This window comes from Lissotriton vulgaris, chromosome 3_1 (assembly GCF_964263255.1).
Source record: "Lissotriton vulgaris chromosome 3_1, aLisVul1.2, whole genome shotgun sequence".
NCBI lineage: Eukaryota > Metazoa > Chordata > Amphibia > Caudata > Salamandridae > Lissotriton > Lissotriton vulgaris.
The window spans coordinates 52,310,906-52,323,655 of record NC_141689.1 but is presented as its reverse complement, the minus strand read 5'-3'; the positions used below and the strand labels follow the sequence as shown (position 1 = coordinate 52,323,655).

At 41.8% G+C, this 12,750-nt stretch overlaps 1 protein-coding gene across 1 annotated transcript in view; it reads right to left on the bottom strand.

Annotated features, from left to right (window-relative positions):
- The window catches only part of LOC147725927 (long-chain-fatty-acid--CoA ligase ACSBG2-like), a 279,020-nt gene that overhangs the window by 61,620 nt on the left and 204,650 nt on the right, over positions 1-12,750 (bottom strand). Inside the window, exons 10-11 of the mRNA XM_086960051.1 lie at positions 12,245-12,384; positions 6,063-6,309 (exon numbers count right to left, since the gene is read on the bottom strand). Coding sequence (XP_086816177.1) covers positions 6,063-6,309; positions 12,245-12,384 — 387 coding nt within the window. The remainder of the gene's footprint in view (positions 1-6,062; positions 6,310-12,244; positions 12,385-12,750) is intronic.

The window sequence follows — 12,750 nt, the reverse complement described above, 5'->3', positions numbered from 1 at the left end:
TAAAGAAACAGAGCCCAAAATCCATAAACATAAAATGACCATTATATAGAGGAGCTTATTAGAATGACAACTTATTTAGGTGAATGCGATCACAGCCCGCAAATCAAGACATCTACCTGACTCCCAATTTAGAGAAAGTAGAGTCATATCTCTGAATGTTACCTTTCATCAATATAATCATCCATGCTGCTAGGAGTCTCACTGTCTTTCTACAGTGGAAAAGAGCTATGGGGCCATATGTATCATCATCACCATTTGCGATTTCTAAATAGCGATTTTTAAGGAATCGCTATTTAGAAATAGCTAAATGGTATGTATGTACAAAATCGCTATTTTTTTGCGATTTCCAATTGTTCCTTATTTGAAAATTCGCAAATAAGGAATAATTTCCCATTCATTTCTATGGGCCAGGAGGTCCAAAGAAATGACTGTGAAATAATTCTCAATTTGCGAATTCGCAATTTGCTAATCGCAATTTGAGAATTATTTCATGGGTGCAGGGGTGTCTCAAGGACACCCTGCTGCACCCCTGTAAATTACATGTGTGTGCATATGGCGCACATACATGCCCAATGGCCATGTATGTGCATCATATGCCACTCTCACAAATGCACAATTGTGCATATTTACAAGAAATCGCAAATTACCACCAACTACAAGTTGGTGATAATTTGCGATTTCTAAACCTGAATTCACAATTTTGAAATGCTTCATACATAGCATTTCAGGAATCACAACATTGCGATTCCTTAAATGCTTAAGCAAAATAAGGAATCGCAATTTTTGCCGATTCCTTATTTTGCAAATTTTTCATACATTTCAAAATCGGTAAAAAAGCCGTTTGCGATTCGCTAAGGCCGAAATTCTGCGAATTTCGGCCTTAACGAATCGCAAAAGGCTTGATACATAAGGCCCTATGTTCCCTCCAGACAAGTTTCTGTATCAAAGGCATTACTCCGACTCCCATGACTATGTGCACACAGATAACATCAGGTATCATGTGCACTAGTGATTTGGCCCTCCCAGATCTAAATAAGTGAAGATGTCCAGGTGATTGTTTCCATTTTGAAGTGTTACCTATACAAATACCATCGTGGTGATCTTGTATTTGCAGTATTCTTTTTATTGTTTACTTCGCATTTGTATTCACAAATTGCCACAACTCCTTTTGCTGTGTTTTCAAGGAGGCATTATTTAAGCTTACAAACTTTAAGAGTAGAAGTAATGGCACAACATGTTAATGTCACTCTGCCGCCTCCATTTCTAAGTGAACCTGGCAATCCTTGTACACCTTGGGAGGACTGGTTCATCATATTCGACAATTACCTAGAAGCATTAGATGTGCAAGAATTCTCTGAGAAAAGAAAGAAAGCAATATTACTGAGCACTTTGGGAAAAGAAGGACAGCATGTTTTCAGATTTCTGCCTATAGCTTTACAGGCTAATGGATAAGTTTTGCCTGATGAGTATAAGGAGGCTATTTCAAGGTTGGAAGGGAGGTTTGCCAAGGAAGAAAACCTTGTCATCAATCAGTATACGTCTTATACGCAGAAACAGAAGGATGAAGAAACAATTGATGATTTTGTTTCTAGCTTAAGAGAATTATCCATCAAATGCAAGTTTGGGGCAATGAGTGATGAACTCGTAAGGGACCTGTTGATTGTGCAATGCAACAATCGGAAAATTCAAGAAAGATTGTGGGCAGCGAAAAATCCCACATTAAAAGTGGCTATAGACTTGGCCAAAGTAATTGAGGAGTCTGAGAAATGTATTAAAGTTATTGAATCTCAAAAGAAGATCAATTCAGCACAAGAGGTTAATGAGGTTTCAGAGAAACAATATTCTACGGAGAGTGGAAATTGCAGCGATGATTCCGTGGCTGTTGTTAAAAGCAAATTCAAATACAACGTAAGGAGGTCTGTTCCTAGTAACACGTTTTGCAATAGATGTGGTAGCAACACTCACTCATCAGAGGTGAGATTCTGTTTTGCTGCAAATAAAGAATGTCTCAAATGTGGACGGATGGGACATTTTTCTAAGATGTGCAAAACAAAGCCAAGACAAAAAATCGCTGTTGTTGGAGACTATGATGACAACTTTGGATATCAGAGAAACAGACTTTTGGTTGTAAACGATGTTGACATTGTGGTATATAACCTTTACAACGAATCTTTTACCACGCACTACCATTACAACGCGGTCATTACAACGCATACCATTACAACGCATTGCGCTGGGGGGGCGCTCTAGGATAGGGAATAAGTTTAATTTACTATCCAACACCTTCCCTAGTGTCCACAGGGACTGGAGTTGGAATAGTAAATTAAACTATTTACTATCTAGCACCCCAAAGCGCTATGCGTTGTAAAGGTATGCGTGGTAAAAACCGCGTTGTAAAGGTATGCGTGGTAAAAGTATGCGTTGTAACGTCATACATCCTGACATTGTTAATGAGGATGACAGAAGACAGAACAGACCCAAGGCTGACTTTAGGATTGATGGTCGTGAGGTGTCGTTGATGGTAGACACCGGGTCGAGATACACCATTATTCCAAATTCATTATTCACAATGTTGTGGAAGGACAAGACTCTATTAGAAAGTGATATTTCTCCAAGGGTTTTCCAAGGGGAAAAATTGACATTTTGGGTCATTTTGAATGTTATATTGTTTTCAAAAATAGATCCACTGCTGGGAAGGTTTATGTTTCAGTTGAGGGACCTGCGATCTAGGGGTGGGTTCACCAGTATGATTTATATATTATCATTAATCCTAGAGCTCGTGATCAGATTATGGTTCTGGAGGATGACTCAATTGACACTATTTTGAGTGAATTTCCCTCCGTTTTTAAAAACGAATTAGGGGAATTGAAGGGTTATGCTCATCTGATAAAGGTCAAAAGAAATTCTCTGCCTGTACAACACAAACTGCAGAGGATACCACTCTCTATTAGAGATGAAGTTAAGAAATTGTTAGATGAGATGCTTCAGAATGGTGTCATAGAGCCAGTGGAGGCATCCTCATGGGTGTCTCCGGTGGTGATTTCTGTTAAATCGGATGGCAAGTTGAGGTTCTGTGTCGATCTAAAATCTCTGAACAAATGTGTCATTGCTGACACATTTCCCCTACCTAATATTGGTGAGTAAGTGTCAACTCTTGATGGTGCAAAGTTCTTCTCGAAGTTGGACCTCAAGCGCGGGGACACACTGTGCCTAGTGTAAGCGCGGGGACACACTGTGCCTAGTGTAACCAGGCGCTATATAAAAGGCGTTATTATTATTATTAAGAGTGCATACCACTAAATTAAGTTGCATGAGAGTTGCAAGAACTTCACTGTGTTCATTACTACCGAAGGGATTTTTCAGTTTACACACCTTCCATTTGGATTAATATCGGCGGCAAGTGTTTTCCAGTGCATGGTTAGTGAGATCTTTAGAGGCATCCAGAAGGTAGTTTACTTCCAGGATGACATTCTTGTGTTTGGTGATTCAGTGGCCGACCATAATTGTGTGCTTAGACAAGTTTTGCATAGGATTTCGGACACAGGCCTTACCCTGCGGAAGGAGAAGTGTTTGTTTCTTGCATAACATGTTGAGTACCTTGGGCATGAGATCTCAGCTGCTGGTATCAAGCCAAAGAAAAATCTTTTGGAGGCAATACGTTCTGCACCATGTCCTATCGATAAGGAACAACTTAGATTGTTCATGGGACTGATAGAGTACCACTCTAAATTTGTTAGGGACTTTTCAGGGAAAACTACTGCTTTAAGAGTTCTTATGAAAAAAGGTACAACATTTGTATGGGGGACGAACAGAATTCAAGTTTCAATCATATTAAGAAGGAAATTTGTGAGGCAAATGTGTTAGCGCCTTTTGATACTAAGCGCACTTCAATTTTGATGGTAGATGCTAATGCTACAGGACTTGGCGCTGTACTTTTGCAAAAACATTTGGATGGGGAACGTCCAATTTCTTTTGCATCGCGCTCTTTGTCTCCTTCTGAGTTTAACGATTCCGTTATTGAGAAGGAGGCATTGGCGGCTGTTTTGGGTACACAATACTTTCGTTCTTATCTTTGGGGCACCAAATTTATTCTCAAGACTGATCATAAGCCCTTCATCCGCATTCTTTCTCCAGGAGGTTCGGACAAAGGTTCACCAAGAGTGGCTAGATTGGCAGCTAGGTTGCAAGACTATCACTTTGAGGTTATGCATGTTCAGGGTTGGCGTAACTTTCAAGCTGACTGTTTATCCAGGCTTTCGATTAGTGTTGATAAGGCATTGGATGATTCTGTTGGTACAAACTTTGATGATGAAAGTATAGCTTGGATCCATGATGTTTTGTCTGTAAGTGAAGGGTCTTTCTCGAAGGAGGAATGGATTGAAGCGATGCAGAATGATCATATTTTAAAAGAGGTCATTATTTTGGTTAAACAAGGACATAGGAGAGAAAGTTGACGGAATGTTTCTGTGAGACCTTTTCTGAAAGTTCTTGATCAGTTGTCAACTTGTGGTGATAACATCCTTTTACGCAATGATAAAGTTGTACCACCCCTTGAATTACGGAAAAAATTATTTGTTTTGGCCCATGAAGGTCATTTGGGACAGACTCTCACTCAACAGAGATTGAAAGCTAATTTCTGGTGGCCTGGGATTGATTCACAGGTTGTCAAGTTAGTTGAAGATTGCTTGATCTGTAAAGAGGGCGAAAAAAGACTGAAAGTTGCCTTTGGATCTTCTGTTGGGAAGTTAGATACTCCAAATATTCCTTGGCACACAATCTGTTTAGATTGTATAGGGCCAATGGATGAGTTAACTGGGAGCCAACGTTTTGCTATTGTTTGTGTGGATGTGTTCAGCCAGTGGTTGTGGTTGAATTTGTGAGAGACATCACAACTGACAGTACCATCAAGTTTCTGAAATCAATTTTCCATGAAGAGGGTTTTCCCAGTGTTATTATCACTTATAATGGTACATAGTTGGTGTCTCAGAACATGCGTGTGTTTTTGAGTCTGGAGTGTCACATCATCGTACCTCACTCTATAACCCACAGGGTAATGGTCTCTGTGAGAGAGTCAACAGGCTTGTGAAAGGGACCATTCAACTAGCTCAATCGAGAGGTGAATCTGTTTCTGAACTTCTTAGAGACATGGTTTTTGCTTACCGTACCACTGTTAATTCGGAGAAAACAAAATCACCTTTTGAAATTATGAGGGGTAGAGCTCCAAGTTCTAAACTTACTCCTTTTTGGTTGAAGGACTTATTTGATAGGGTGATTCTTCTATTTGTAAGAAAAATGCCAGTAATTCTACCTCAAATATTTCTAGAGGTGATTTTGTAAAAGTAAAATCTGGAAGAATAACAAGAGGTCTCTCAAAATTTAGGGGACCATTTAAAGTAAAAGAAATTTTTCCACACTATGTGGTTCTCTCAAATGGTGAAAAATGGAATATCAGGAGAGTTGCATTGTATAAACAAAATGCTTTGTTTTCTACCCACAATGTCTTGAAGGATTTTGGGGATTTTTTTCTGAAAAAGGGAATAGTGTTTCATTTTCATCTCCTGTTGACAGGAATTGTTTTGGTGGTGGTGATGCTTCTGATTCTTGTTCCTCGGGTCTTCCTGGTACTCCCAGTGATATTTCTTGTACTCAAAATTCCTCACTTGATGTTAAAACCAGAGTTACAAGGTACTGTAAACCACCATCATATCTTAATGATTATTGTTGTGATCAATCTTTTGCTTTTTGTTTTCTTTTGTACTCTTTGTCTTTCTTTTTGTAAAGAAAGGAATTGTGTTGTAAATGTATTTGCTTATCTCTAGTTTGACCCTTTTCTCCCCATGTACTTCTCGTGCATCAGAATGCTGTTAGTTCTAGTTCTGCACTCTGTGTTCTGCGTTGGTCAGTTTGTGCTGGTCGGCGGACGCTGGAGTCGCACTCTACTGTTCTTCTACATAAAATCTACTAGAAGCTAATATCTAACTGGCGCTTTATTTACAACACACATCCTGCCTCCAGCAAGCACTGAGCATTCTGTTGGCCACTGGTACCCCCAGCACACTTACCAAGTTCACCCCCAGCAACAGAGAAGTCCTTCTCTAGGATGGTCCATTTCTGTACCTTCTGAGGATTGCTTAGTGCCTTGAGATTCACCCGCTTCATGGCCTTCTGGATTGCCTCATAGATTATTGGGTCCTTTGTTCTCACCACCTCTGAGACACGTGTGGCCCCACTGCCCAGCTGCTGGCAGAAATGAACCGCTTCTGGGGTCAGATCATCCTGAGGTTCTTCAGTGACTGGATCTACAGTGCACTGAAAGAGAAGAAGAAAGAAGCATGGTGGATCTGAGGAACATAGACTAACACAAGAGGAATACAGGAGGAGCCACACCTCAGATCAAAGTATGAGTGAGGGCAGAGGAGGGTCCTAAAGGAATCTACTCTATCAATGGAAAAGTTAAGTGAACATGTTTCTAAAATTGTACATCACAACACGGAATGAGCTAGTAGAATGTCACAGGAACACACAGAAGAACAAACTGAAGACCATGGACAAATCATATCATGAAATGCAATCAAAACCAACGAGATTTTGCAGCAGTGTTTAACTACATTATTTTTCAGGGCTGACTTACTTTTGCATCAAACATATCTTAATTATGCCCATTAGAAAGGAAGATATGCTAAGCAATTAGTACCAGTAAATTCTAGTTGATACTATGGTATCATGCAATGTATAAGTGTTCATATAAATTCTAATGACAACAGTAATTTCCTACGATAATGAGGTTTATGGAAGACTTTTTTTTTAATATTACAAACTTTACAGAATGATGGCCAACCAATACATCCAATTTTTTTTTACAGAATTCCCCTTTGTTCTACTACTCCCTAACTCTGTTTCTACTACATAAGTACTTCTAGGTCCAAACACACAAACATATCTGATTCAATTCAGTGGATGTTAAACGCCATGCACAATATTTAGAGGTTTTGTTCGAACTTTGAAAGTTTGACCAGGAAGTGCATTCACAAGAATTGTAAGTTATTGAGTCCTCTAAGTGCAGCATCCCAGTGGCTGTGATTGTAATGCCCTTTTCAGGTGCCAGTGCCTGATTTATGCAGCTGGAGGGCATGAAGTAAATGCATCTAAAGTGGAGTGAGTGGTTTATTTTCAGATACAACAGCTCGGAAACAGTGGGCAAATTTTGTCACTTTCTGTTCCTGAGCTGTCTGGAAAAAAACATTAAATCAAGTTAAATTAATTTATGTTACCTGTTCAGGTGCATTAAACAGGTGCTCTGCACTGTTCTGCTCCAGGCAAGTCCATCATGATATATTTACAAAATGGGCACACTGTCACAGTCTGCTCCTGCCCGGGACAGTGCACCCTATTATCAATACTGAGTTGCCTTCACGACAGCAGAATGCTGACAGCTACCCTGGGAGCAGTACATTCAGCGAAGTATAGAATGGCTGCTTACATACTGCAAAATGGAATCCACTCTGGTAGTGGTAGTGATCCCTACAATGGTGGGGAGCACACAGTGTTGTTTTAAATACCCCTCACACACCAACAGGCCCCTTGGTGTCATGCTTCATCATCGGGGTCTTCGCACCCCTCTACGGGATGCGGCGTCTAACGACTCACGACTACGTAGGAGCACTGAAAGGGGACTATGTGTTGATGTGTGTGAGGGAAATAAGTGTGAGTGGTGAGGTGGTGGAAAGTGACCGTTAAAAGATACCTGGCTTGTAGGAGAAAAAATAATAAAAAGTCTTTATTAAGCCCTCGGCTGGTATTGTTAAAAAGGTGCTGGGTGAGGTTGTCTGTTAATGATTAGGGTACGTCAACCTCAAAAGTGCGTCGACATGTTTCGGAGTATAAGAACTCCTTTCTCAGGACGAGGATATACACAGCTATCCTCACCTTACTCACATGGAAATTTAGATGTCAATTTGTACTCTACAAAAATTGTAAAAGGTGAAATGTACCTATTCGTTTTAAGGCGAATGAAGTCTGTTGCGCCCAATTGGCGTTAATAGTACAGAACCTGTGAATGAACAAAAAACATCATGAAACATAACATCACATTTGGACATCGATGTTGAGAAAGAGGCCTATGCAAATACAAAGGAGGGGATGAAGAACCCAAATTAAGGTCCAAGAACCCTGAAAAAGAAAAAAGACATGGACATACATGTAGACCAGGACACACATTGTTTGAGAATAAAATCATCATTAGATTCCCTAGGATGAAATATTGGAAGGAAAAAGACATTTTTATATATATACAGTGCTTACTTATGGACAAAGGCTAGCTGGCCTCATGAGCCAAAGCGTAGTATTGGGGGTTCTTTCTTCCTGCTCAATGTAGCAACCTGCAGGATGTCAAAAGAGCTAGGTTTTAGGGTCTAAGATGCTAGTTCTCAAGAGTAATGTAGATGCCTCTACATTCTAAGAACAAACTCACGGTTACTGCATAGCCTGGTAGGCTGTCTTCCCCTCAACGCGGCTCTGACGGTGTGTCGAGTCCTGCTGACCTACCCCCTTATATATTGCCAACAATCGCTTTATTTAGTGCCTAATTAAGAACGGAATATGCCCAAAGAAGGACATGGTCCTCCGAAATGAAGTCCGGTCTTGCGCGCATGTGGAGGGTGTGTCATACTTAACCACACATGCGCGTAGGGGAAGCGTCTCTGTCTCGCGGTCCTGTATAATGCGAGCATGCGCACGTTAGCGCTAGTTACTCGCGCAGGCACGGCGGAGACTGCCGTGATTAAATGAGATATCGCGCATTGATAAATGAATGTTGGGATAAGTGTCTCTGCCTCGCGGTCCTGTATAATGCAAGCATGCACGCGTTAGCGCTAGTTACTCACGCAGGCGGGGGAGAGATTGCCGTGATTAAATGAGATCCCGGGCATTGATTAATGAATGTGGGGATAGCCCACCGGTGTTAATTTGAACTGGGCCACTAACTATACACAAATTGTGTTCAGAAAAAATCCTGTATCCCGATATCAGAGGGTAGGGAGGTATTGGTCTGATTCATAAATGAAACCTGGATTACATAAGGGTTAAGCCAATGCCCCAAGGTAAAGAAGTGTGTTATTTAGAGAGGATAATGTTGGCCATCGTAGTTGGCTCCATGGAATGGAGTCATTTAGTCCAATGGTGTCCGTTCCCAGACGGAAAACCCACCTCTGCTCCTTCTCAAATAAACCAACATCAGATGGCAGTTGTTCAATCACAATCCAGTGTAATTCATTGACACTATGTTGTGCCTCCAGAAAGTGTGCTGCCATTTTTGTAGTCGCTTTTCTGAACCTTACGTTGCTCTTATGTTCGTTTATTCTGATCTTTACAGCTCGTGTGGTCATGCCCACGTACTCCTTGTTGCATGGGCACGTGATGAGGTAGACCACGTTCCTGCTGTTGCAGTTGGTAAATGCTTGTTGTTCCCACTTGGTGCCATTCTGGAAAGTGAGGGTCTGACTTTTCTCAGTTAGATGGCAACTACTGCAGTTTCCACATGGATGGTGTCCATGTAGCCTTTGTAACCTGGTTTGTTGGATCACTGGGGTTAGGGGTCTCGTGTGCACAAGGATGTCCTTTAGATTCTTGCCCCTCCTGTGGGCAAATAGAGGTTTCTCTAAGTCTAGGGTGCTACTGGTCAGAATGCACCAGTGTTTATTCACCAGTTTAGAGACCTAGTTAGAGACTGAACTGTATGTTGTAACACAGACTGTTTTGTTAGCTGTGTTTTCTCTGGGGGTTCTATCTTCAAGGAGAGCCTCCCGGTTATTATTCCGTGCCTTTTTCATTGCACTCCTTATGACTCTGTCAGGATATCGTCTCTGTTTTAGTTTCTCACTCAGGTCTTGGGCTTGGGATTTGTACTTTGCTACGTCGCTACAATTGCGGCGTAAACTTATGGTAGATTTTCTCTTAGGTGACGTGGATGGAAACTATCGAACCCGAGAGGCAGTTCCTCGCCGTGGGTTTGAAATGAGTCTCTGTTTTTAGAAACCCTGCCTCATGATAAATGTTCAAATCCAAGAATACCATTGACTCATTAGACATTTGGTGGGTAAATTTCAGAAAGGCGTTTTGTGTGTTCCATGTCTTTTTTTTCTTTTTCAGGGTTCTTGGAGCTTAATTTGGGTTCTTCATCCCCTCCTATGTATGGCGTGCAGCGACGTAGCAAAGTACAAATCCCAAGCCCATGACCAGGCTTTGCAGTACCCATGAGTTTGTTCTTAGAATGTAGAGGCATCTACATTACTCTTGGGAACTAGCATCTTAGACCCTAAAACCTAGCTCTTTTGACATCCTGTAGGTTGCTACATTGAGCAGGAAGAAAGAACCCCCAATACTACGCTTTGGCTCATGAGGCAGGCTAGCCTTTGTCCATAAGTAAGCACTGTATATATATAAAAATGTCTTTTTCCTTCCAATATTTCCTCTTAGGGAATCTAATGGCGATTTTATTCTCAATCAATGTGTGTCCTTGTCTACATGTATGTCCATGTCTTTTTTCTTTTTCAGGGTTCTTGGACCTTAATTTGGGTTCTTCATCCCCTCCTATGTATTTGCATAGGCCTTTTATCTCAACATCGATGTCCAAATGTGATGTTATGTTTCGTGATGTTTTTTGTTCATTCACAGGTTCTGTGCTATTAAAGCCAATTGGGCGCAACAGACTTCATTCGCCTTAACACGAATAGGTACATTTTACCTTTTACAATTTTTGTAGAGTACACTTTGACATCTACATTTCTATGTGAGTAAGGTGAGGATAGCTGTGCATATCCTTGTCCTGAAGAAGGAGTTCTTATACTCCGAAACATGTCGACGCACTTTTGAGGTTGACGTACCCTAATCAGTAACAGACAACCTCACCCTGCACCTTTTTAACGATACCAGCCGAGAGCTTAATAAAGACTTTTTATTATTTTTTCTCCTACGAGCCAGGTATCTTTTAACCATCACTTTCCATCACCTCACCACTCACACTTATTTCCCTCACACACATCAACACATAGTCCACTTTCAGTGCTCCTACGTAGTCGTGAGTCGTAGCACGCCGCATCCCGTAGAGGTGTGCGAAGACCCCGATGATGAAGCATGACACCAAGGGGCCTGTTGGTGTGTGAGGGGTATTTAAAACAACACTGTGTGCTCCCCACCATTGTAGGGATCACTAGCACTACCAGAGTTGATTTCATTTTGTTTATATAAATTGCTAGGGGAGACCAAATCCACTTCCTCCTCTCCCTCCCTCCTCCTGTTATTCTCTTGCTTACATACTGATCAATGGTTCACAGAGCAGATGAATATTTCTGCACTGTAAAGAGGAGACAGAGGGGCATCTTAACAACAGATTGCGAGTTTTCTCTTATCGCGTCTTTTGCTGGTTTACATTGCCGTGTTAGTGGCGTATTAGCAATGCTTTGCTGACAGGCGATGCCAAAACCAGCAATAGACGGAGATAAGCTGCATTAACGTTGAAATTCCAGCGATAATCAGGCAGCAATAATGAACTGCTTGATGATAGTCATGCATGGACTTAACCATACAATCCACCTCCCATTCACAGGATGGTTGTCAGGTTTGAAACAGGTGTTAGATTCCAGCGATAACCGTGCCTAGCGCTGCTTTTTTGATCGCTTCGCAGGTCCAAGGCGTGTGGCTAATAGCGACTTTCTGTATGCAGTTTATGTAGGAAACACCTACTATGCATATAATTAGCAACATTTATTGCTGCGTTTCAAGATAGGCTGCTATCGCAAGTTAACATGTGCTAATGCATGGTAGCCTGGCCTTGTTGATAGTCCGTAAAAAAATTTGCTGCTTTAGCGCCAGAAAGGGGCGCTAAAGTCGCGATAACATACTTGATAATATGCCCCAGAGACCTCTAATGCGTACATGCAAATGCCTTCAGGTGGATGTCTGGGAGGGTCCATTGAAATCCATATGCCCTCTCCAGGGGGCTGCCTTTAGGCAGTGCACTTAAAATGTGTAATCATTTTGTGGCAAACACTTTGCGTGCTTTCAGAGGTCCTGTTTGCCCATTACAACATCTGTAGAGGGGCAAAGTGAGTCCCTCATTTGCAATAACATAACACCCAGCAGATACATAAAGCATACATGTCTGTTGCACCCCTGGTGCACTATGCAGAACATGGCTCCATGCCCCACAGACCATGCATGAAAGCACTCACAATCTTTCCCTTCTCACCTTCAACGTGAGCAGCATGGACAGGAACTTCCTCCAGTCTCCGACCAGCATCGCATTACTGATAATCGGCAACTCCTTCTTTACAGCATTCTCGATCGGTACTGGGGGGATGTTCTCACCCCCTGAGGTGATAACTAGTTCTGCAGAAAGCACAAGATTAGGCAGGTTTACTTTCAGAAATTGCTATCTGAGCACCAGATATAATATAATCCACATTTGTAAAGCGCGAACAATCACCCGTAAGGGTCTCTAGGCGCTGGGGGCCGTCTGGAAGATTAAGCAAGCTATGGACCAGAGTCATATGGTGCTGAGCTAATCTGCCGCAGGAGCCGGGGATCGAACCGTGATCCCCAGATTCCAGCGTCAGGTGCCCTGGCCGCGGTGCCACACTTCTCCCCTGAGATAGAGATAATTGTTTGGGATTCATGAGGCACAATAAAACAGGGAATGCCATTACAACACAGGGATTACAACGAAAGTCGTTCCAACGACTTTCGCTGGATGGC